Raw genomic sequence first — 27,153 nt, 5'->3', positions numbered from 1 at the left:
AACCCCAGAGAACTCTCAGATATAGGTTCCATGGATTTTGGATTTGGCCTTACCATCTTTTCTCTTCCCGTGCGCTACTATGAAAGCATAGAAATGAATTTATTTTTTTACTTTGGATAACAACATTATGATAAAGAATGAAAAATAATTACTGCATGAGTAACGAAGCCTGGTTTTCTATGGATTTAAGTTCCATATTTGCTACATTCCACCATTCCATATTCTGCATTTACCTACACTAGGATGCTCAGCTCCTTTCTGAATGGCTGGCTAGATAAAAAGTAGCAATAAAGACAGTTTATTGGTGCTTACTGCTTGCTGAAAGAGCTGTGGGAAAGATAGCGTTAAGTGCAGCTTGTCTTTTATTGGGTTACTAAGTTAGTAGGAGTACTAATCTCCCTCACCCAGAGAGACTGATTTTTACCGAGCTTGCAGGAACTTAATATCTTTGAGACTTGCATTTGGCTGTGAAATGGCTATCAATCAGGAGGCTGACAAATGGGCAGAAAAATAAGATCAGGTCGCAGAACCCTCATTTCCGTGGCTCACAGGGTGAAAATGAATATATACCTTGAAAACGACTATTCATTCCTACATAAGTTGAAGTAGGTCAGATACGGAGAGTGAGTAACTGATAGAAAAGAATGGAGATTGAAGAAGAAGTGAGATGAGGATTGCTTAGATGGTTTTGATGAAGAGGGCACAAAAAACAGAAGGGAGAATAGGACAAAATATAGCACTGAAAGAATGAAGAGAGAAGAGGAATTGGTTGTTGCTTTAGAAAAATTAATTTAAATGGGAAGTAATACAGAAAAAATGTATTCAGAAGAACATAAACAAGGGATACAGTAATTTTCAAAACATAGGTTTACAAGATATTTGGCACAAAATTCTGTGTGCAATCTGTATCATTCAAATAGTTATCACATCTGTTAGACATCTGCCAATGCTTATTTTTGAAAGGGGTCAAAGATGGCACAGGTCTCATTTTCAGACATCTGCTTGACCATCTTGGTCTACTTCATATTTTTCTTAAATTATTTAGTGATTATTTTGCTCATATCTTTCCATTGTATTGCCTTGTGCTTTTCCCTGTAATCCATGTAATTAAGATGCTAAGCCCAATGAATCCTAGGCATGAGTGGGTTCAACAGCTGCAGTGAAACAGATTCATCTGTCTTGTGATGAGCTGTATGAATTTGTGCTATCAGAATTGGAGTTAAGTTCAGGAAATAGAAATGAAGCAGATACTGGATGCATAGATGCTGAAGCTCCCGCTTCTTATGGAGATTTAGTGAAAATTTTTTTAGAAATGCAGTGTAGCTTTTCAGAATGGTTATTCAGATTATAAAATGCACTAGCTTTCAGATTTAGCATTCATACTCTGGTCTTCCTTGATGTGATTCTTTCAGTATTACTTGAAAAAGACAGTTGTTGATATGAAGAATGTCAACAAAGTGGTTCCTCCCCCCCGCCCACACACACTTGAAAGACATCTTCACAGGTGTTTATTGGAGGCTCAAAACTTACTGATGTTCCCTTCTTCTGTGTCTAAAATGTTTTGTGAACATGCGGCAACTAGAGAACACTGAGTTAGGGCTGAGTTCATTATTTTAGCCAAATTCTGGATCTGTGAAAGTTTGAAGATCTAGAACAACCTTTTTAAACACCTACGTCTCTTTTTAGAAGGCTGCATATTGTCTTGGGTTGAGAAATCTCCTTTTAACTTGCTATTTGTGTACATCATAAGGGTAATTGATAAGATGTCTGGGTTGCTTGTGAGAACCCCAAGAGCACAGACCATCTGTGGTTAGATAAATAGATGCAGAGAGTGGGAATCAACTTAGGAAAGTTCTTCCCTGCTGAGAGATTTAGATGACTTCTCACTCAGGATAAAAGTGTTTTCAAGCATAGAATGTCTTCCTTGAACAAGGAGACTTATTTTCATGCGATGCCAACTTCTCTGTATGGGAGTAGAACAGAATTTCCCTGTTCTGTTTTTTGGTCAAAAACACAAACCCCTTTGCCCAGTTCTGAAACTTTACACTTGATTAGTTGTGTTATCAGTTGTTCTGGCTGGCATGGATAGCTTACAGATAGATGATGTTTTATTAGGTTTCATGTGCTATTCACACTAGTCTTACAACTTGACTTTAAATCTTCTTTTTCTGTTGAAAGGTTGGTGAGGTGCTTGGCCCGATCAGTTCAACATAGTAGCCTGAGGATGCTTTACGCCTTAGAAGAGATTCTTTGAGCATTGCGGGTTGTTTTTTTTCTCCTGAAAGTGAAAGGTAAACAATTACATTTGTGGTTTGGAAGACTGTCGAGGGGCTTAAGCCTTAGAATGGAGCAGAAGCAGATGGAAGGGAATCTTTGAAGCCACTGTATAGGGATAAAGAGCGAATTGCATAGATCAGGCTAATAGTGGACTGTCATGGCCTGAACAAAATCTTGCTGCTCTCCTGGTCATGCTAGAACTCCAGTATGAACTGGAGTGAAAAACAGGCAAGTGGTACGCCACAACTGGTATTGCCAACACTTTTCTCAGTTCCTTTCTCCATACTTTCCAGAACCCAGGTCTTTTCTTTCTGCAACTTCGCATCTCTCTTGCCTTGGCCTTTTTTTTCTTCTTGCTGTTCTTCTGTTCATCTACATTTCTGCACTTCTCATTTTCCAGAATTCATGTTTTTCTTCTGTCCTGCCTTCAAGTTCTTATATTCTTCTTCTCAGTCTTTCTCTTCATCTACAGCTTTAAGAAACATCAGTTTCATTTTAATCTTTCTATTTGGAAAATAGAAAGGGTGCCCAGGTAGTAAATGACAATTGCAGGCCATCTTGCGTCTGTCTCCTGTTGTTCTACCTACTGGCTTTCAGTCACATGCTGCACCTTCTTATTGACTGATAGCCATTGTATTAGGAGCTGTGTGTAACTTGCCATATATTTCGTTAGGTTTTCCATTACAGTTTTAATGTAATTGTAAAGATGAAAGATATTGGTTCAGATAGTTTCTGTACATCTTTTATTGTTGCGTCATGGGTTGATCAAAGCAGGATTTTTGCTGGGACACTCTAACTATTGTCTGTCCTACATGGTTATTTGAATCGCGTCAGAAGCCAGTGATTAATTTTATGGGGGAAAATGAAATTATTATGATGGGTTCAGCAATAAAATTTCAGACTGTTTTACTTGTTTTCTTGGTGACCTGATGCTCTCTTTTTTTTTTTTATTTTTAAGAATAATTGTTTGCTTTTTTCCAAGTTCTCCAAACCTATAGTTAGCTTCAATAAAATTATTCTGAGGAGGCCTGTTATGTGGGTCATATCTGGCAGCACAGTGGTTTGCTTGTGGACGAATACTGCTACAATTTGTTCCAGACGGTGTTTTTGTGTGTGTATTGGGGTGTGAGTATGGCAGTGAATTAGCTGGCCCATTCTTGGATCCTCCAAAATACCTGGAGAGGTTGTTTATCTGGTGTTCTGCATGGAAAGTGTAGTACAACGTTTGGACTAACAGAAGAGTTATGAATCTTGCAAATAACTGGGTTGTCCATGGGGGCTCTTTCAGAACTGGCCAAGATTGCATCTCATTTTTCACGTTTTTCACGAATAAAAGAATAAATTGCATGTAGGAATCTAGCTGAGCCACTGTGCATCCTCATAATGTTTTATGCCTCAGCAGTGGAATCCACAGTTTTGCTGCCTGAGTTTTCCACATGACTCTAAATGAGAGTTAAAACACCTGGAAGAGCTAGGATGCTGAAAAGGGAAAGGTGGTGGTTATGAGGAAGGGGATAAATAAAGCTAGCAAGATCTCTTAGTGTCTCAGGAATTTAGGTACTTTGGTAGTCCTGAGGTAGGTGCCTCTAAGAGTTTGGGACTTGCATCCTATACCATGTGGGTGTTTTGCCTGCCTTTTTATGTGTGGAAGACTGCAGTCTTTCCTTAAAAGTTGGCTTAGGGGAACCTCAAAAAACACTCAAACTTAAAACCTTGGATTTTTTTTTTTTTTTTTTTTAAAATAGAAAAGTATTATAGTGAAAAGGATGTGTACTATTATAGCCTGATTATTCCAGGAGTTTGTGGGACAGCTGAAATTTTCAAAACCTGTGACTATTAATAAACAATATGCATATAATTTCTGAAAGGCAAAAGGAGGGCTAACTAATCTCAGATTTAAATATTAATTTTTTAATGGACTTATAACTTCTGAGACCTAAAATAAATGTTAGTTTTGAGCATGAGTATAGCAAAACTGAAGAAGCAAGTTAGTTTATGAAGACTCTATTTTGTATGTTTAACAGTATAATTAAAATGATAGGGACTCCTTGCACCAAATGTATATTAAAAATATTAATTGTCACTGTTAAGGAGAGCTTCTGGTATCAGAAAACAAATGAGATGTGAAGAGGGGGAGGACAAGAATGCAATAAAATCAATATAGTGTATATGAAGTGATAAGAGTGAGCCAGGTGGGTTTTATTTTCAAATTTGCTTTTGTCTTTTGAATCAGTTTTCTTTCCTAAACAATTGATTCCAGTGGGTATGTAGCAATTTATCTTAAGGATATCAAGGGGTCATGCTATGTAATTCCAGAATTAATTTTGCTTTGCCTATCTCTTACTGAAGTTGTTTAGTATGTTCCTAAATATTTTTAGGTTAAGCAGAAGTATCCATCTGCACAAAACGTAACTTTTCTCCATTGTTTCCACATCCTATGAGCATTGTTAGCAGCTACTGTTTTCTTAGTGATTAACTGCTTTAGGGTATGTACAATGGTGTTATGAAAGTATTGCAAGAGGGTTTGTAGCATTGTTAGAAAACGTGTTAGTTTACTGAAAGGCATTAGAAAGTCACTGTTGTTAGAATATCAGTCCTTTTAATGTAGTTTAACACTCTTCTATTAAAAACTGCATCAAGCAGCCCAAACTGTGTTGAGATGCACCCTGCTGTGTGTCACATCTCTTTTCTCTTTTCACAGTCTCAGCCATTCAAATTGCAAGTTGTTTTGGAGAGGAATTCTCTGCTACTCTGTATTTTTATGGTGTGTAACACATTGGGAATCTGTCCTTGGTTCTTGGCTTTGCAGGAAGCTTATAAATCTCTCCGTTGAACATCTCAGCCATACCCTGACAATGTTGTGTAGGGTAATAAAGGCCCTAACTGTTTTATTATCCACTCTTCATTGCTGCTTAGGATGCTCTGCCTAGCCCTGTAGCCAACCCTTTTTGTTTTGATTGTAGTTTTTTAAATCTTCAGGGTTAGTTTGCATTACTCCTGTGCTTGTTTTCATTTCTCATTATCTCTGCACCACTATCTTCACACTGCAGCATTATGTTTTCCGTGCTATGCAGGAAGAAGCCACGTTAGTATTTCAGAATTATTTTTGGCATTTATAGTGTAAAATGATACGTATTGGAATAATAAAATCCTGGTGTGTCAAGGCAGTAAGTTTTATGGTTGCACTAACATTTCTCTGCAAGATGTTTCATATGTGCATCCCAGCTGTGGTCACATTAGTTCTTTATGAACTGTTCCTGCCATGCATACATTTTAAACAGGGGAAATGATCCATCCTGATGTGGATTTCAGAGTGGTGAGGTTTAACCAGCGCGTTATGCAACATCAGCATAATAACCTAAACTGTGCAGTCCTGTCACTGAGCACCACCGAAAAGAGCCTGGCTCTGTCTTGTTTGCACCCTCCTTTCAGGTATGTATATATATTGATGAGATCCCTTAATCCCAGTCTCTTAATCGTCTTTCTGGCCCGTCATTGGACTCTCTCCACGTCTATGGACATCTATGTCCACGTCTCTTGTACTGGGGAGTCCAGAACAGGGCACAGCACTCCAGGTGTGGCCTGACCAGTGCTGAGCAGAGGGGAGGGATCACCTCCCTTGACTGGCTGGCAGCACTACTCCTAATGCAACCCAGGATACCATTAGCCTTTGCTGCAGGGGCACATTTCTGGTTCATGGTCAACATGGTGTCCACCAGGACACCAATGTCCCTTTCCTGCCAAGCTGCTTTCCAGCTGTGCGGCCCCCAGCATATATTCATGCCTGGGGTTGTTCCTTCCCAGGTGCAGGACTTTGCACTTCCCTTTTTGAACTTTGTGAGGTTCCTGTCAGCCCATTTCTCCCGCATGTCCAGGTCCCTCCAAATGGCAGCACAACCCTCTGGCCTATCAGCCAGTCCTCCCAGTTTTATGTCATCTGCAACTTTGCTGAGGGTACACTCTACCCCATCATCCAGAAACGACTGACGCATTGCCTGAAAAGAAAACTGCAATAATATTTTCTAAATAATGATTTAGAATACAGTTCTGCAAACGTGTACTGAGATTGCCAGCGTGCTCCCTACTGTGAGTCATCTCACTGACAGCACTCAGACTGCTTACAGATGCATGTCTCTTGCTCCAGTGAGCACTTGGTTGCCTTTTTGTGATCAAATTTAGGAAAATGTTGTATATTTCATAAAAGAATTATCAGTAAATGCTTCGATGCTGTTTTTAATCACTAAAACTAGTGTTCTTTGCCCAGACTGAAAGTTTCCCATAATTTCTGAACATATTAAGGAGAAAATGAGGAAAAGTAAGCATGGTCTTGCTAAGGCTAACTCATGCTTGACCAATGTGATTGCCTTCTGTGATAAAAGTATCTGGATCTGTGGACAAGGGGTGAGCAATGGATGACACTTACCTTGACTTCAGCAAGGCTTTTGATACTATCTCCCAGAATACTCCTGTATCCAAGTTAGGATGTTATGCTCTGATCAGATGGACAGCTGGATAGGTAAAATGCTGTTTGCATGATTGGGCCTAGAGGGTCATGGTTAATGGGTAGAGTACGGTATTTTGCCTTGAGGCCAGTGACAAGCGCGTACCGCAGGGGTCTGTACTGGGACCTGTCCTGTTCAAACATCATTATCAACGACGTGGAGGAGGTGATGGAGTGCACCCTCATCAAGCTTAACAGATGAGACTAGACTCTGGGGAGGGGGAAACAAGTGATATGCTTGAGGGCAGGGTTGCCATCTGGAGGAACATAGAGAAGCTGGAGGAATGGGCTGACAAGGAATAGGCTGACAGTGGCTTTATGAAATTCAGCAAGGTCAAATGGCAGGTCTCTCACCTGGGAAGGAAGAGCTTGTGAGGGCAGAGACCAGGAGTGCCTGGCTGGGGAGCAGCTCTGCAGGCAAAGCCCTTGGGGGCCCTGGTGGGCAGCGAGCTGAGCGTGAGCCTGCAGTGGCCCTGGCAGCAACGAGGGCCAACAGCATCCTGGGCTGTGTCAGCAGGAGTGTGGCCTGGTGATCAAAGGCAGCAATTGCCTCCCTTCACTCAGTACTCAAGGCTTGGGCCCCCAATAAAAGAAGAATCTTGATAAGGCCATCAGGATGGTGGAGGGCTGGAGCCCTTGCCATTAGGTGGATGGGCACAGCCTAAAGGGTCTAAACGGTTATGTAAATAAACGGGGCAGGCAAACTGTTACACCAATGCTGATGATTTTATTTATAATCCTTCTTATTAAAAGGAGATGGTTAATCAGATCTGTTACTTGGAAAATATATGTACTTCCATATAGGAGGAAGTCAGGATGAACACCTAACCCACTGCAGGGACCTCACTTGAGGTTAGAGGCAGTAAAGCCTCAACTGCTTAGTGCAGAGCTGTTTGAGGTATAAGGACCATACCTCTTCCTGGGAACTGTTTTTATTCTGCTGTAGGAGGCTGTGTAGGTTTAAACAGGAGCACAGTAGTAAATTGTTTAAGTGAAGCTGATAAGAGAACTGGGAGTTAGTTGTTGGATATTGTTTATTTTTAGGCAGCTCAGATGTTACTTATACTGAGTGACAGAACAAGTTGTGAATGATGACTCCTGAGAAAAATATTTTTGTTGCTTTGCCACACTGAATTTGAGCAATTCATCTCAGTCTTCAGAGAGATGTTTTTTTGTTTTGGTCTTGATCTTCTGAAAGATCAGTGTAATATTTGCATTTCATTTGGTAACAAAGGAAATAAATACATAGACACATGCATCTGCATGCAGGTAGCTAGATATGCATACTAAAACTGAGAAAGTGCAGAGAAGTCTTTAAGTAACTTTTTTTGAAAGCTTGGTTGTGTCCATAGCAATTTATCAACAGAAACACTTTTAATTCAGTTCCCATACATTGTTCACTGTAAGAAAAAAAAACTATATAAAAAGAAAAAATCTGTACCTACTGTGGTAATTTTCTCTCTTTACTGCAGTGTCAAAGTTCCCAGAGAATTGTCTGAAAATAGGTTTTGAGAATTATTGCAAGCCTATTAACTTGTTTCCTCACTCCAACTCATCTAGTAAAAATACAAAATTCCTGTACAGAATGTACAGGTTGATTTCTTGACCACCAGCTCAGATGTAGCTGGAAATCATGGAAGTGATTTTATTCAACCTTTCTGACAACAAGAACAGGGCGCACCAACTCCAGCAACAGGTGATGCACTTGTATGGGCTTAAGAATGCTTAAAGGGAAAAAAAAAAAATGTTTACTGTCTTTGAGCCAGTTGAGTTCTGGACATGTATGCTCTGTGTATACCTATCTATTTGTATCTAGAATTATATCAAAGGGTAAGCCATACAAATTTATTATGAATCTCTGCTTTGTGTAGTGTATCAATGTGACTTTATTTGAAGTCTTTTAAAATCCAAAGTCCTTGGGACACAGACCCATACTAATAATGTTGCCTTTACTGTATCATCTAGTTTTTTTTCTCCAGAGAACAGTATTTATAATATAAAATCTTTCTTGATACTTAATTTTATTCATAAACATAGTGTCAAAGGAAGATCAAAGGTCAGAGTTATGATGGACAGCTGGCTATAAATAAAAGTATGGGTTTTGGTTGTTTTTTTTTCTTCTTTCTTTCCCCATCCTGCTGTTAGCATCCACTCCTGCTTCTGCCTTTGCTCCTGTCAAAAATGCCGTCCTGCTGTTTCCTGTGTTCCAGATTGTTCCTTCCACTTCTTTCGAGCTGTCATTAGGATTTTAATCCGACTATAGCGGGCTAATACTATGGAGTTGGTGGAAGCAGTAGCCAGGTAGAAGTAGAGCAACACTGAGCTTTTAGGGAGAACAGATTTAAAGTGGTCATGTAAAATTAACGTGAACTCTTCTTCTGGGAGCTTTACTCCTTATTTGAAATCAATATTTGAATGCACAGTAATACCTTTCAGAGAGCTCAAAGGAGAGTATGAGAGTTGTCTACAACATGCTACACCTTAGTACATGTTTTGATAATTTATTATGAAGCATTAATCATTTGGTTTCAGTTAAAGAGCTCGTTGGGCAGCAAATACATACTTCTCTTTTCTACCTTTTTTCTTCATTATTATGGGACTTGGAGTTGTAATGCATTATGCTTTTAGACCTTTGTTTTCTCTAATAGCTAGTCTTTTACTCTGATTTGAAATTAATTGGAAAGGAGATTAGACTAAGAAGTTTTGGGTTTTAGTTTTTGGGTTTTTTGTTTTGTTCTTGTCTTTTGCTCCAGAGAAGGTAGGTAAGGGTTTAGTCATAGTGTCAGAGGAGGGTCGTGCAGCAGGGCCAGCCTCTTCGCCCTAACAGGCTAAGGTCTCCTGCTGTGTTGAACGCTAGCGGAGAGCTGTTCTCTGTTCTTTCACTAGTCCCTGTTACTGTTGTATCCTTCCAAGGACCAGGTTTTGGTTCTCTTTGTATGAAACCAGAATCCATGCCTGTTCATCTTTGTGCTCTTTGCAGTCTGGGAGCCCTGATGGATGTGCTCGTCCCCACCACATGAATTACTTATCACAGATCCTTTTGCTTTGGGGGAGCTCTGTGCCGACCACAACCTGTCGCAGCAGCCTCGGCCCATGCATCTGCTGTCAGTGAATTCCAGGCTTGTAGGTCAGAAAGCACAAACCTCGGCTGCATCAGCTGAACAAGCAGGCAGTAATAGATTAAAAATCTCTGTTTTGGTTAACTACTAGCAGGAAGACAAAGATTTGTGCTCTGCTAATGTGGATCAGTTAAAATGATTGGCAACATTTTAGCTATTTGTGTCAAGTTAAAAAGAAAGTGAATTTTTCTTTTTCATTCCCTGCTGTTTATCAGCATACTCATCTATTACAGAACTACCTATGTTTTTTCATTTTATTGTTTGAAAAGTTTTGTTTAAGATTTTTCTCCAATGGCCTTCTTAAGTGATGGAATAAGAATGATGTTTTTTTCTTTCTAAGTAGTTTTATCTTTGTTCTACACACATTGTTGCCAGTGTTCATCTAGGATTCTCTGATATTATTGCAATACTCTGATATGTTTATTATACTTACACTAGCCTTATGAATCTTAACAGAATGAGTGTGGGGCTGACTGTCTCATTACCAGTAATTGAGAAATCTTATTCATACTTTGGGCTGTTGAACTGTGTGTCATGAAATAATGGTTGGTCACGTCATTTGTTTGTCTTTGCATCTTGATTTTACTGATAAATGAGTTTCAGTTAACTTGGGAGTGTAGCGTAGACATGATATAGTAGACTTGAAGGGTCTCTCATTTTCCTTCTCTGGGAGTTTACTGTTGAAAACCGCACCAAATGATGTTATTTTATTTTCTTTTAATTCAGGTTAATTATTAATATTTTTTCTTTAATGTTAAGAATTACTTTTTCTGCTGTGTTGGAGCTTTAAAGAGTGCATACTATTCCTAGCTTTTACTACTTCTAGAAGAAGGTCATTCTTCTGTGAAACTGATAGTTATCATTTGCAAACTAGATCATGATCATTAGGCAGTTTCAGGGCTTTTGCATTTCCAGGCTCTTAGGACACATCCTATTCCTCTTCCCTTCTATTGCTTCTCTTTGCACTCTGATTAAAAAAAAAAAAAAAAAAAAAAAAATAATATCCTCAAGGATCTGTTTGGTTTTCCACAGGTTCCACAACTCCAGCATGGCTCTGGGATGTCTGGAAATCGGGGACATAGTAACTGCATATGTTAAGATTGTCAGTATATCACATGCACAAACAGTTCATTGTATCTGGGGTACGTTGGACCTCATGTGTCATGCTATGGATCTGCACATGCTTAGTAAACGTAATCCTCCATGTTTCATCTGGCACGTTATGTTATACGTTTCTCTGTGGGAAATGCTGAATAAAAATCTGGAATCTTATTTCTATCCCTATGCTTATGATATTCAGTATGAAAAATGCTGCTATGCAATTTCATTTGTCATTGAAACATTAAAAGGAAAGTAGAAGTAATGGGTTGGGGAAAGTAGCCTCCCTCAGGTTTTACAATTTCCAAGCACAAATTCATTAAAGCTGGTCTAAAGGCATTTATTGAAACTTTACCAATTTTTTTTAAGCTTCTGTATTCTGATTGGTTTTCAGTAAAGGCACAGATCTACTAATGTTCATTTTTATACAATTTTACAATTGTTTGCCTACATGCTTACTGCAAAATGAGATATAATAGAAATACAATTTCAGTACTTTTGCCAGCTTCTTTAAAATCATTTTGGAAAGCTATTTTTTCAATTATGCAGGTGTTTTTTTACAGTCTCTAAAGAACACGATCAAAAGTATGCAGAACTTTAAATGTGAAAATGAACATCAAAATAATTCCTTTTCTGTAAGAGATGGAATATCTTTTTATTCTGAGAACAAGATTTTCTTTTTAAAGAAAATAGGCAACTTGCCATTGTGACACAGTAACAGCCATTTATAGTCTAATTCTGACTTTGATCATTTCTTTGAAGGCAGTTGCTGTGTTAGTGAAGCAGCTGGTTACACTGGAAGTAGCACTGTTGCTGTGTGTGTAGAGTAATAGTCTAAAATGCAGTTGACCATCAAACTCGTTTTGGTTTAAGTCTGCTTTCTCCTAAGTAAGAACATAGTACGTTATTGGTAGTGTCAGCACTTAGATTTCAAATTGCTTGGAAGCGCCAGACTTGTGTTGTTTTCTTCTGTCATCAGTGCCTGTAGGAGAGGAGAAAGCAGCCAACATGACGAATTGAGAGTTGAACAGAAAAGTGATTATAGAAACTCTTGGATAAAGAGTGTGGTCAGGGAGGTTGAAAATAATTTGCTCAGCTGCTTCACTGCAAAAATGCTGGGCTGCAGTTCAGAAAACCTTCAGAGTGCAATCTGAAAGCATTAATCTTGCAAAGGCATTAGGGTTTTTTTACATTTCATTATCAGGGGTATCGTGGCACTAACCTTTTGCTTTGATGCAACGTCAGTTGTCATCCTTGTGGACGACACCAATGTAAAGCAGTCCTGACAATGAAATTGAGGTGGAAAAGTATAGTCAATACTGGTTTCTGGTTTCGTTTTAGGGTTAATTTAGTAGCTGAAAGCCCTAGAGTCTTTTCTCTAATGACTGGATAAAGCACAAGTGACAGTGGTGTGCCATGACCTGGGTCTCAGCTGCCCTCTGGAGGAAGGGGGCACTGCTGAAGCTTTCTGTGAGCAAATCCTGATCTGCCTCTGATCTCTGAATCTGTCTCTGTGGTGGTGTTTGCTGCGTTGTGCTAACTGTATGCTGCTGCAGGATAAATCAGATTATCTCCTTCAACTGGCTTACCCCGTGGCCCCTTCAGTGCTTGGGGAGATGCCAGGAATGGGCTGGGAACAGGAGGTTCTGGGTCGGGTAGGACCTCTCCCTTTTGGGAGCAACCAGGGTTGCATCAGCTGAAGTCAGCTGTGAAAGTGCAGAGTGACCATAACACAAAGAGTTATGCTCTCTAAATGCCTGGATGTTGCTTCTGACTTTCCTTTATGGTCTGTTACTAAAGATCGCAAAAAAAAAGTTTACATTTTCATTTAATTTGAAATAGGAGATACCTACAGAATCTCTTAGCGCCCTCAGAAGTCTCTCTGGACTTTAAAGATGAGCAAACAACCACTTCTGGTTGTGGATGTAAAGAAGGAACTTTTTTATCAGTGCCAATCTCCTAAGCCACACCATATTTTTTTGAAGATGCGTTTTTAAAATGAGCTACATGAGCTGCAGAATGTGCATGCATTTCAAAATTTTAATCTCTTACTGAGGTAAGAAGAAGTGTAAAGACTGGGATTTTGGAAGATAGAGCGGGGATGTTGGGGAAATGGAGGAGAATCAAGCCCTTATAGAAATGCAACAAGTCTCTGGTTGAGGGGACAAAATACCTTGTTCCTTGAAAAGCCATCCTTTTCTGTAGCTAAAACAAATGAAAAAAAAACCTACTCCAACTATCCACCTTTTTAAAAGGTGATAAAATGATAGGATTCTATGCTGGCCAATTTGTTACACTGTGCTGATTTAACCACTGTCTTCTCCAGTTTTATGCCAGTGGTGTTTCCCATTAAGTTTGAAGGGTGAGAACCCCATTACTGGATGTTACTGTGCTGCATTTATTTGGACTGTAAATGCTCTTCTGAATGTTGGGCTTTGGTTATTCTGGAGGTTGAATGCTTGCCTCATTTGATTTGACAGGCACTAATGTTTTATAGTATATTTTAAAAATGAAGGTAATGTTTTACAGAAGAGCATTGATATCTGAAAATAATCATTAACAATGTCCATTGTGCTTTATAGACTGTAGAGCAATTACTTTTGAAATTTTCCCTTTTAACTGATTAATCATTTTACTTCCAGGAAATAAGATTAAATTTCCATATGAAGATATAGAAATGAAGTAAGTTAGCCATTCTAGAACACTACCAGTGTAGGAAAAGATTGGGCTTTTTCATCATGGGCTATGACTTTCTTCTAAGCTGTATAGTCTGTAACATTTCTACATGGTAATATATATTTAAAAGATTTCCTTAAGAAAATCACATTGGTTGCTATTGGCTGCTGTTATTACTGTATAGTACTGTCATCTGTAAGGTAGGGAAAACAATATAATAATTAAAATGAAGAGGGCATACAGAGACCCAATATGTTTGATGAACTAAAGTATCTTTCTACCAGTAATTTATTAATCTGATACCTTCTACAAAAAAAAAAAAACCCAAAACCCAAACCCCAACCCCCCCCCCAAAAAAAAACCCCAAACTGTGTCCCAAATCAGTTAGAAGGAATAATCTATAAAACTATGAAAAAATTAACAAGGAAGAAGCAAGTAGGGAGAAATAACTTAGAAATACATGATCCACAATTCATAATTAGGTGCTCACAAAACAAATTAACATAGTTGAGAAGTAAGGCATTAGTGCTGTGTTGACTTTAACTGTATTTAACTGTATGTCATGTAAAGGCAGTGCTAGTGAATGGAAATAGTAAAGTCACTGAGGTTCTGCAGAGTCTGATTTTTAACTTTTTTTTAATATTTCTATCATGTTTAAAACTGTTACTGATAAGTTAGAGGTAACAAACAGCTGGAGAAATAGACAAAACAGACATTTAGTCACTGATAAAGAGAAGATAGGCTCATTAACTGAGCTGGGTTCAGGCACACAATATATTTTACAGCATATCCAAATATAATTTTGTATCTTGAAATAAATAAATAAATGCATACTGTATTTCTATCTTTATTCCAAGAAGCAGTTATCCTTTAATGACAAACCCCAAGAAGAGAGAATCGTAGTCGTCAGTTGAAACTGGACTCACGTTGTTACGCTTTGGCCCAAAGGCCCCGTACATCCAAGAGCTGCAGTATCGAGGTTATATTATCTCTGTATTTGCCGTTGTTCTGAAAAAGGCTGGAATGCTGGTTCCAGATGGGTGTTCTTCAAGAAGGACATTGAAAACTGGAGATGACTCAGGGTAGGGTTGTAAGAATGATGAAGGATTTGGAAGTGTGCTGCATGGTGAAAGATTTAGAGCTCGGTCTGCTTAGTTTAGCAAAAGTGTGGTTAAGAGATCATTTGATCACACTCTTAACATATTCATGTGGGGAGCAGAAATGTGATAATAGATAGCTTCTCCATCTAGCAAACAGAAGTAGAATAAGAACCAACCACTTGAAGTCAGCCAAATTAGTTTGGAAATAAGGTGCAAAATTTTAACAGGGAAAGCAGTTAAACACTGGAACAACTTACCAATAGCTGTGATGCATTTGCAAACACTGGAAATACCATAATTAAGATTGCATGTCTTTCTGACAGACTTACTGTAGCTTAGGAACAAGTGTTAAATGTGAAGTAGAAACTGATGCAGGGGCACGTGTAATATTATGGAATCGCAATACTCAAATCCTTCCTTAAAGTCCAGGACTCTGTTTGCAGCGCAGTATAGTGGTTAATTTCTGTTCATTTTGATTCTGGTTTAACCATTAGGAGAATTTTTAAGGTGTTTCTACGTGGCGCAATGCGGTGCAGGTATCCATGCTGACCCTGAACAAGCTAGGATGGGTACTAAAAGCACCAAAGCTATGCTGGCATGGTTTCCCACCAGGATCGATATATAGTGCTTTTTAGCAGGGCTGAGATGCTTGCATGAAATGCTTGGTGATCACAGCTGCTTGCTCGCTCTTAACAAGCTCCTACAGGCAAGGAATCTTTGAAGCCCTTGGGAATCATATGTAAAAATAAGGATTTCTCGTACAAGAGAAGCAGGTTTCCAAAATGAGATTTTTTCCTTTTTTTTTTTCTTTCTTTATTGTTTACATGGGTTCAATTTGAGAACAGATAAATTTGTGCAAGAAAAGTTACCAGTTACTTAGAGCAAGAAACCATACTGGACTCAGGAAACCTGTGATGTGAAAAGAGTTGGAGGCTGAGAAATAGTGAAGGAACACATTAAAGGCCCTATTCTTACTCTTTCCTAAACATCAGATTATCTCCATTGTGGAGACAGGATACTGGACTGCTGGATTGCTGGTCTGATCCCATGTGGGTTTTCTTATATGCGTTCTAACAGTGTCTCTTTCATACTATTAAATTCTGACAAACCAGATCTGTAACTTTAATGATAGTTTGCAATGATTCGAAGTGTGAACCTTTCAGAACAAATATATGCAAAAGAATCTCTGTTTAAAAGAAAAGTAAGAGGATTCTCAAAAAAACCCAAACTTTAAAATTGATTAATTGAATCAGTTTTACCATAGCAACTTAAAAGTGATTGTATCAGTTTTATCATATCAGCTTAAAACTGGAGTGTACATTTTGTTCATTGAACTGTCGTTTTGATGTATCGGGCAGATTTATGGTGCAGTTAATGCCTCTGCTCTTTAGATATGAGTTTCCAGTGCTGGCAAAAGAAATTGAAGAAATTGGGCTACGTAACTGTGAATTACTTTCCAACTGTTGAAATGTCTTTTCCTGTCTTGTCAGCTCTGAATGTTGTCAAACCACTTCATAGTACAGTATACGGATCATCTTGTTTATAGGCCTGTGAGTTGCCAGTACATCTGTGGATGAGCTACTTAGAGCCATTGATTGAGTCATTGCTAGAAAAGCAAAAGAATTAGAAAAGTACTTGAATCAGATATAATTGAGGCATTGCCTTTATGTATTCTATTATGTAGACAACATGGAGCTGCCCGACTGGAGAATGTGCTGGTGTAGACATTGAATTGAAGATCACAGCATTAAGAAAGTCTGACCTGATAGTTAGCACTGCCTTGGGCTTTTCCACTTGATGGCTAATGGTACACCAGCAGTATGCTATGTACTTGTGTTAAAAATCAGACTTTAGCTGTTCTTGAAAGATTAACATACACATTATTCTGGTTTTTTTTTTCCTTATGTGCGTCTCTAGAAGTTCATGAAACTTTTTTTATGCACCTTATGAAATGATAAAATGTGTATTATGAAAAGTGAGACTTTGCTGCCATTTTTCTGACCAAAAGTATCTGATATTGTTTGATTCTAGGCAATTTAGCATGTAGTTGCAATAAACTTCAAGATATTTGGGTGTGGTGAAGCTTTATACTCCCATCAGATTAAAAATATTTTGCTTTCATTGTTATGTTTCACAATGAACTCTGGTTTTGATTAAAAGATGCTTAGACCACCTTCTGTATATATTGTGCTATGTAATTATTTATAAAGTAGATCTCAAAAACTGCACAAACATTGAGATTTAAAATTAGAAAATGTTGCTTCTAATTGCTGTGTAAAACTTAAATAAGCAGCATTAATCCACATAATAGATTTCTTGCTAAAATTTTTATTTAACAGTTTTACTTTTTGAATAGCTATGATTCATGACTTTACCTAGGATCTGGTTGTGCAGAGATACATATCAGTGAAGGATCTCTTTACATGTGTGTCTTCTAGTATTTTCAGGATCCAAGTTTTTACTGATGTCTTGTTAAAATACTTATTCTCCTTCAGAAATGTTACAGTTTGCACTGATAGGGTAAATTCATATTCAATGGAATCAATTTTTGTTCTTGATATTTGCTTAAAATTGAGTGGAAGATGTAAACGCTTTTATAGTAAATATGAAAACATCCTATTAATTACTTTTAGGATGATTTGTCTTCCAATGAAAATGCAAGAGGGGAAAAGTAGCTACATTCTAACACTGCTAATAATGTCACATATTTTAGATTTTCCATAAGTAGTATAAGTAAGAAATCACAAGAGCTGTAATTTGATTACATTTTTGGGGTTTGTTTTTGCTTTTCAGTCGGTGGTGAAGACTGGGAGATTGCTGATTAGCCATGAGGCTCCCTTGACAGGAGGATTTGCATCTGAAATCAGTTCCACAGTTCAGGTACACAGGTTATTTGTATTTAAGTGTTCTGCATGGCTGAATATGTTTACCTCTAGAAAGAATATTTATTACTACATTAAAAGTTGAGTTTTTCATATTTTTTTAAGTTATTATCTTTTACATTTTTATTAAATTTCAGTTTTGTGGATGCTTGCATTACTTTATCTGAACAGCTGAGAAACTATTATCTACCAAGCACTGTGCATAGCATCTGCTAAGCTAGAAAATTTAACTTTCACTGAAAAGGAGGAAGGATGCGCTGTCAGATGCAAAGGAAAAATCTTTATGTATAGTCTGTTTTCAATGTACTTTTTTTACCTTTCTCATCTTTTTATCCCCAAAGCTTCTTAAAAACATATAAAATGTTGAAATTGGACACAGAAAAAGCACCCAGGTCCAGTACAGTATAATGTGGTGTTAGATGTGGTGTTCAGAGCCCTCATTAGGAAAGCAGTCTGCGAAAGTGGTTCATGTATAGTTGTGGTGATGCTCACACATGTGTAGAGCTTGTATGCACAGGACAGTTTTGAAAGGTTGAGATGTACATCAGTATCAGTTGTATGGAGTCTTAGGCTTTAACTTTTCTGGAAGTCCTTTTGAGCTTTCTGACATGTTTTATATCTGCACTTGCATACAGATTTTCCCCTTAACTTGATTTCTTTCCTATGCACATCAGTGATACTGGTTTACAGAAACATCTAAACTAACTGTGTCCACTGCTGTCTTGATTACTATTTTCCGATTATTCTATTCTTAGAGTAGTTTTATAGGACTAGAGAGAACTGGAATTCTAAAATGCACAAAATATAAACCATACAGGCAGTAGTTAAAGCTTGGGAATTAGCCTGTTTGTAGGAAGTAATAGAGTTAATTGTTCTGGGAATGTAATTTTAAATTAAATATGCATAAGGAGTCAAAAGACTATGTTTCTTGACCTTTGTGATACAATTTCTTTTAAAGAGTAATTGTATTAATTTTAATATAATTATATGAAGATCATTCATTTTTTCTACCAAAATTTTGTCTCCATTAAGAACCAAATATTTATCATCCTTCTAAGTAATTAGTATTTGACCACCCTTCTTTTATAGGTAGCCTCTTTGATTAAAATAGGGCTGGTAAAGTCATAAGGTACTGCCAACCATGAATGTTGAAAGTGATGATTTTTCTTAAATTCTTACAGAAATGTGAAATAAACTCAACCAAAAGAGCCTGTCTTTTAGTATCTTGTGTTATTATTAACACTTGAGGAGAAAACTATTCTAAGCTGTGCAGCAATCTCATAATTCACTGGCATAACAAAGGAAAGTATATGTCTTGGAGAAAAAAGTGAATTGAAAAGAAAAAAGCTTATCAGCAAATATTATTAGAAGAGCTTGGGATGCTCAATGTATTGCTGAAACTACAAAATGAGTTTTTAATTTCTTCAGGCCTCCACTAAGAAAGGTACTTACCTGATTGATCCATCTTGGGATTGTTTTTCAGATGAGAGGTGTATCTTGGCAAATATAACTTATGTAGAAAACAAAGTTTAAAATTATTTAATAAAGGGCTATTTATTTCTGTCAATATTGAAAGCAAATATTTGTTTCTTGATAGTAGCTCATAGTTTTATATTCATATTTTTTAGGAAACTAGTGTTTGTACCTTGAGAAATATTAGTTAATTTATCACACGTGCTACCTCAGAATAAATTGGAATAGAACTCTTTGGCATTGAATTTATCCATGGCGAGTTTCTTTCATATAAATTGTTTGACTTGAATCTGTGTTATAACCATATTGTCATTACTCTTTATATCCATTCTTGAAGATTTTATCATCCATATTAAAATTTTGATACCAGTTATTTTTAAGAATATTCATACTGCAAAAGAGATTAGAATAATATTTACAAAGCATTACAACTTTTTAAAGAACAGTATTGCTTTAGGCATAATAAAGACCTTGCTTTTTTTATTCAGTTAAAACACTTGATCTCTAAACGATCAAGTTAAGTCCGTATGTCTAATATCACTGTGCTGTAAAAATAAAAAAGAAAAGTGAAATTCTCTTTTGCTGGATGCAATGCATACTGAGAATGCCAAAAATTGGGGATTGCAGTTGGCTTTAGTTTCCTCTTACACATGGAAGTAATAAGACTTCAATAAAACGTGTCCAGTTGGATTAGATGGTTAGTTTCCATATTGTTATTCCATCCTTGCTGTGAGGTCTCTTGTCACAGGAGTAAGGTGAATAAAAGTACATAGGTTATTTTAAAAGTTAACTGTCAAAAACACTTCATGGTTATGTACACTTCAAGGAAAACAGTACCAATGGAAATGATGGCTATCACTCATGAACTACAGGAGAAAACTATATTGAACAGTTTTCTTTTTGCATATGAGAGATTAAAAGCAGCATTTGGAGAGCATATTAAATAAGATTTGCTCTGTGTCAAATACAGAATATTTTAAAGGGGCACATTATTGCATTAAGTAGTCATTTACTATGATTTCTCAAACACATTAACAACAGGATGAAGTGGTGTAGTTAAAACTTTACGTGATAGGACTTTGCCCTTTGTACTGATGTTTCATATGTGATCTCAATGGGCAACAGATGACAGGATAAATTCAATACAGGTACAGTTAATACTTCATATTGATTATTCTGTATAAAAACGCAAAACTGTCATGTTCAGCAGAGAGGGCACTAAACTTTTGCTTAAGGCATACAGTCGGAGCACAGTTTGAGAAGCCTTGGAGAAGGGCCCACTGAGATGTGACTTCCAAAATAAGGAAGCATTGGGTGTGGAAATCATCAGTACACTAATCACTTGTAATATAAAAGAATGTAAATCCAGTATTTGTGTCCCTGTTAAGAAAGAAAAAAGGGAAAACCAGGATGTTTTCAAAGAGGGATGAGAGGGAGGAAAAAGGGAAGCGAGTAAGTTATGTTGTGTGATAAAAGGCTCATCTGCACCCGCACACAGACACGCAGAGGAGCTCAGAGGCACAGCAGCAGGCAGGGGAACCCCTATAACCCAGCCTGGGAAATGGAGCCCCCGACTCAGCTCCTGCCAGGGCTGTCCCCAGCCTCAGCCCCATGGGCCAGGGCAGGGACACCCAGCAGCAGGAGTCAGGGATGCTCTGGGCCGCTCTGCAGACTGAGGGGGGTTGCTGCCTGTCGGCGTTTGGGACTTATTATGGGATGCAGGGAGGAGCATTTTGAAATCATGCAAGACTTATGGGGTATTTAGAAGAGGAACCAAAGGTGGGGAGGGGCGGGGACCAAGGTGGTTTGGGGAGGAATAGATATGGGAAAATTGAGAGATAAGGGGATAAACAGGACTGGCTGCATATATACAGGCTGGTTGGTATGACTGGCCATGCGCTGTGCCTGATCAGCATGATGTGTCCTGTCTTCTCATTAAACTCCATTTCTAACTATTTTCCTGGGTGAGACTCTTTCTATCCTGTGTGCATGTGTGTGTACGGCGGTCTAAGTGCCAGCCACTGGAGTCAGAGCATGGGTCATGGGGGCCAGTGGGCCTGGGGTGCCGGAATGGCAGCTGGCGAGGGTGTCAGTGTCTGTCACTAGCAAATATCAAGCTGGACTAGCTAGGGGTAGGTTAAGTGAGCCAGATAGATATAGATATAGATATAGATATAGATATAGACATAGACATAGACATAGACATAGACATAGACATAGACATAGATATATACGTGTGCGTGTCTCAGAGTGAGTCAGCTGGAGAAGTTGGCTACCAGAGGAACCAGGATGTCCAGGCCAGCTACTGGAGAGACCATGGGGTCTGGGGTCAACTGAGAGACCCATTGGTGTGTGTCTGGCAGTCAGAGAGACAGCAAGGGAGAGCGAGGATCCAGGGCAAGCTACTGGACAGACTGCGGTGTCGAAGCCCAGTTACTGCAGGGATCTGCAGCGTGTGTGTGTCTGTGTGGTGGTGTGTCAGTTGGGGTGGGTGTCTGTCCCAGCAGCTGGAGTGGGACTGTGAGTAGGGGCTTGTGTGGGCAGGTGCCAGCAACTGGAGAGACCAAGAATCTTGGTCTTAGGAATTTATATCAGGGTAATGCAAGTGCATGTTGTTTTATTCTACCTTTCACTTTTGTTAATCTTGTAATCCTTTTATTTTAATTAATTTGTAATGTTTCGCTTTTTAAGTGTCTGCTGTTCCAGAGCTACTTATAGGTGAGGTTGACCAACGTATATGCGTGTTGTTTCTCTAATTAAAGCAATGTTTCTGAAATTAGGTTAAGCTCTCATCCATGGCTGTCTTTCAGTAGTGCCCCTGTGATAAAAAGCTACTTTACAGAGAAGCACCTTGCAATCCCACCTCCTCCTTGTCATTCTTGTCTTATCAACGAAATGAAGATGATGGTGTGACACAATTTCAGAAAGAAGTGCAAGACTTAGTAGGGGACTATGAAACAATAGGTTCTACAAGGGAAAATGAACTCAGTTTCATGAAGAACTAATCTTTGATTTTAGAAGTCTTTCATGCTTGGAAAGGTTTATAACCCTTCTATCAGATCTCTTTATTTGTAGCTGCTACTGTGTCATCAGCGTTCCAATTCAAGTTACGATGCATTGGTTTTTTCTTGCAAATGAAGGGTTTGTTATTTTAGGTTGCTTTTACTGGGATGAGCTTTTGAGTGTAGCTGTATTGATCTCTTTCTACAAAGATGAGTTCCTTCTGAATGGAGCACTCCTGTTGAGCTTGTAGTGTAAAGAGGGTAAGGAATCCAAACATAAAGCTGTAATCCTGCAGTAACGGACCATTGTCATTTGAAAGAGTGCTGCAGATAATAAAAGTTTTGATTTCAACAGTGAGTAGTTATTGAAAGGATCATCTAGAACTAACTCAAAGGTGATATTTTACTTCTTTAAGAAGTCATTACCATCATCTTTTTGTATTATTTCAAAATTACTTATTTTTTACTCTGGGACGTAATATATTAGAAAGCTAAACTTTCACTGAAGGTCTTCTGAATCTTATTGTGGTCTAAGCAACATATCAGATTTGAAGAGAATCCTCAGATTCTGTTTTAGGAAGGACTTAAATGAAACTTTTTTTCTTTTCTCTAAAAGTAGGTGGCCTTTCAATATGAAATCTCAAACAGATTGTACATAATAGAAGAGAGTTTTTGAAATTTGCGTATGGCTGAAAATTTCACGACAATCTGAAGAATGCTGTCTGATATTTCATTAAAAACATGTTGAATTATACATTTATGAGAGAAATTTCATGTAAGCCTGAAACAAATAGCTTTTGTTTTTAAAGCTGAATTTTTAATAGTCACTAACATAATACGCAGTCCTTGCCATTTGCTAGTTTTAGGTAGCTTCTGTGTATGGTAGATTGTGCACATATTTTGAACATTAGACACTATTCTGCTTAATCTCTGGCACATTTGGGTCCAATAAATAGCAACTGCTTGACCGCAAGACTTTGTCAGCACTGAATTGGCATAGTACAATATGTAACGTTCTTTCTTCTTAGTCAAGTCATCTTTCTTGCCCTTCTTTATCCAAACTCTTTTACAAAACCTATACTACTGTTCTGAGAAGTGAAGGCAATTTGGTGGAGAATATACTTAGAAATTGGAAACTGAGAAGAACAGAATTAAGATCGCTGGGGAAATTTATAGGTTGTTGTTGAAGATGCGTGCCTGTTGGGAAAGGACTAGGGTGTGTGTACTGACTAGTGGCTTGATTTTTTCATTTCCTGGCTTTTTAGGGCTTGTACATCAAATGTGTTGTACCATTCCTGCTTTCCATGGGACTAGATGTGGGAAGGTTGTATTATGGTTACAATAATATGGCGGTTGCTGTTTTCTGATAGGACTGAAATAAATGTAGGGAATTAGCACATACTATCTGACATTGATCTTGCAAATACAGAAAATATATGTCACAGGAAGGTCTTGGTGGTTTCTACCTATTTACAAATAATGGTTAAGTTACTGAAACATAGAAAATGCTTACTAAGTTTGAATGTTTTCATTTAAAGAATTTGAAATTTTGTTTAGGAATTTTGATCTTTGTATATATCAATTACATTATAGCAGCATACACCATGAAAATGTATGCTGTTATTAAAATACAAGAAATGCACATGACTAAAGAAAGGTGTTAGCTGGCTGGTGAAGATCAATGCTGTCTATAAAATAACAAGTCAGCACAGTGGTTTTTATGGAGGGTTGCACAGATGTAAAAAGGAACATATTTTCTTCATTCTTGCAAGAACAGAGCAATTCTGGTTTGATTGTGCTTTTCTGTCTTAGTAGTGCGGTTTCTTTTCTTATTGCCCAGGAATTATTTTGTCCCTGGGCATCTGGCTACGCCTTGTGAGGGTATGGGGAACAGGGGATGTTGGGTCAGCTACCAAAGAAAGAAATGTACAGGTGAACAGAGGTCAGTCCTCAGGAGTCCTTCCAGAGGACTCAGTGTGTTTCGCAGAGTTGCACAGGAGTTTCAGTCTTACAAAAGATTGACATTAATCAGAGGATAGGTCCCAGCAAAATCAATGAAATAACCTGTTTCTGAGGATTGAGTTGCATGATCTTATTTTTTCAATTGTTCAGTTCTGTATCTAAAAATTGGATGTAATAACCTTTGTCTATTTGGACTGGTGGTGCTTTAGATTTCCTCCTGCTGCTGCAAAATAAGGCCTAATCTCCAGTAAGTGGTGTAATTTCCTGCTAGTGTGTGACATCAGGAGAAACTATTAGACGAGCTATTTTTGTGAGAAGCATTTCAGGAAAAGGACAAGTGGGTATGTATGTCTAGGAATGCTTTTCAAAGATGTAAGAGTTTCAGAGCAATTTTATTCTAAAGCAGGTTACCATAGAAAGAATTTGCCAAAACAAAAAAAAAACTTGAACAACAACAACAACAACAAATTTCAATGATTTCAGCAGTACGAACATTTAAAGTAAATGGTCCTAAGTCTGATATTGGACAGGAACTGTCTTAAAAAACTATTATTTTACAGAGTCCTAATGAAAAAAAAATCACCTTTCCAACAAAATACTTTCAGAATGTTTGAACTGAATAATTTTTCATACTATTGCATTATGTGTCTTTAGAATTTAGGATGTTGAGACGTTCCAAACAGTCCTATTATTTCAGTTTTCTCATGAGTTGAAGCAATTCCCAATGAAGCGGTGACAGTCCTCCATGACTCTTTGTGGTGCTCTGAGGAAGTGATTGCAATGCAGTACTCCAAAATATTTGTGAGACCAGGTTTGAGTTTCGAATCATGCATCTGTGTCTGTATTTAGTGCAATAGGAACCAATTAATAACTCAAAGTGGTCTGTGGTGTTTATTTTGAAATTATGGTGAGTTAACATCAAATCTTGTGCTGGTGCCACTTAAAATCTAATTTTAATGAACAGGCTGTAAACCTGTTTTAAAGTCTGTCTTTATTGAAAGCAATGCTTCCAGTGTAATTGTTATTCATTTATATTTAAATGATTTCATTCTCACAGTATGTGTTGAAGCAAATTGCCTTTTGAACTGACCATTGAGATATAATGGAATGTATACGTCTTAAGAAGTTGGAGGAGTTTGAGGTACAAATTGTTAGAACTACTTCATTATAGAAGTGAAGGAAATTTGAAATAATTCTCTATTCAGTTGGAGAAATAACAAAAGAAGCCTCAAACATGTTTTTCCAAGTTGATTAGAAAGATGAGCACAGGCCAGCCTGGACAGCTTTTCGTAGGATACAGACTTTTTTCTCTGTTGGGTTACCATTTCATGGAATGGCTAAACAAAAAGGCTCTGGACTAAATGTACGGATACGTAAGAAAAAGGCATGCTAAAACATGTGGGTACAGGAGTGTGGTCATTCAGCTGACATAAAAAAATTACTAAATCTGAATTCATGTTTTTTAACTTTGCTTTGACACAGTCACAATAGGCAGTAAAATTGGAAGAGATGAAATATTGACAGAATATAGTCCTTCATTTACTCCCCTATTTAACTTTGCCACTTTCACTCTTTTAGCCCATCTAGCAGGAATCACAAGCTATAAAAGCCTGGTTTTATGGATCACATCATCAATTTCTGTCACTAGGAGTATGATCTAGGAAATGCTGGTAGAGACTATAAGGAAAAGCTGGGATAAACACAGGGAAGTAAATTCAAGTTGGGCATAAGATGTATAATAATACCATAGAAAAAGAGCAGCAATTTGAAGGAAAAGATCAAAACATATAGAAGTAAGCCAGGATAATGGAAAAGAATAATGTTATTTCCTAAGTACAGAGTTGGGAGTAGTAAGGGAAATATCATCAACATAAAGCTGCCATTCAGTGACTTGAGTCAAAGGTGCATGAAGATGTTCCTTGTGTTTTATAAAATATGAATATAGGCAGTTCAGCAAGCCCCCAATTTATGATGCAGCATGAACTAGAAGCAATTTTTGCTATGGAAGTCTGAAGTCTTGCAGAGTATTGAATGCCATCAGCATATTTTGATAAGCAATGTAGAAAATAAAAGTGAATAGACAAAATGTTACAAAACCAAGATTTCTCAAAGGAAATAAAGCTGTAGTATTCATCAATAAAAACTGAAGTTTATATACTACAAAAAGTGTTATAAAAGTAAGATTTGCTAGTGATACTGAAAAGTTCAGTAAAATCAATATTAAAAAATGATCTTCCATATTAGGAATTTGACTTATGAATTTAATGTGAATCTCTTATACTAATTATCAGACTAAGAGTTATTCTGTATCTCAGCTTTCTAAAGAGCTTGGATACTGCAGTAAACATTTGAGATGTTCTGTTTTCTTTTGTAAACAGAAGAACTTTTGTGCCTTGTACTCCACTGCGTGCCCCCTTCTAGACCTTTGCTCCTCATCGCCTGTGAGATTCTCTGCTACAGGGCCTGCACGGTAGCTGGGGCTCGCGAGCCCAGCTGCAGGGATTTGGTGGTTGTGTTTGTCTGGCAGAGGCGGTATTTTTCTGAACCTGTATCACTTCCAAAAGAGAACCAAAATCCAACAAGTAATGAATGTTCTCAAGTAGTGCCTGTATTTTTTCCACACTAACTTTCTGAGGCCAAAATTGTTCTGGATGTTGCACCAAAGTCTCTTATTATACGGTTTGACTCACTGTGTGGAGGTATCTTAATTTTCATCTTGTTTCATGTTCTGATACCTATGACCCATACAGAAGTCTTGTTTTATAACTATAAAAAATGCAGCAAAAGATGAACAGACTTCTAAGAAGCTTTCTTTGGTGTTATCATGTCATAAAGTCCAATTTATTCACGAGAGTTTATGCATACTTGTTTTATTTTTGGTGGACATAGGGAGGAACAAATCTCTCTAAAATGCAAACAGAAAAATCATTATAATACAGCCTGTGTTATCAGTTCAGGCTACAAGGGAGTGTTGTGTTCCTCTAGGTTGGAATAAATTCAGTACTAAGGAGAGAAAAATGGTTTAATGAATTGAATATAGCCAAATATTAAACGGGACACACA

The 27,153-nt window shown here is 37.7% G+C and overlaps 1 protein-coding gene across 1 annotated transcript in view; it reads left to right on the top strand.

The window, feature by feature from the left end:
* The window catches only part of BCKDHB (branched chain keto acid dehydrogenase E1 subunit beta), a 140,471-nt gene that overhangs the window by 65,568 nt on the left and 47,750 nt on the right, over positions 1-27,153 (top strand). Inside the window, exon 9 of the mRNA XM_082306713.1 lies at positions 17,565-17,651. Within this exon, the coding sequence (XP_082162839.1) occupies positions 17,565-17,651 (87 nt within the window). The remainder of the gene's footprint in view (positions 1-17,564; positions 17,652-27,153) is intronic.

The sequence above is a fragment of the Platalea leucorodia genome, assembly GCF_965183815.1.
Source record: "Platalea leucorodia genome assembly, chromosome: 3".
NCBI lineage: Eukaryota > Metazoa > Chordata > Aves > Pelecaniformes > Threskiornithidae > Platalea > Platalea leucorodia.
The sequence above is the reverse complement of the archived record's forward strand: the minus strand, read 5'-3'. Positions and strand labels throughout refer to the sequence as shown.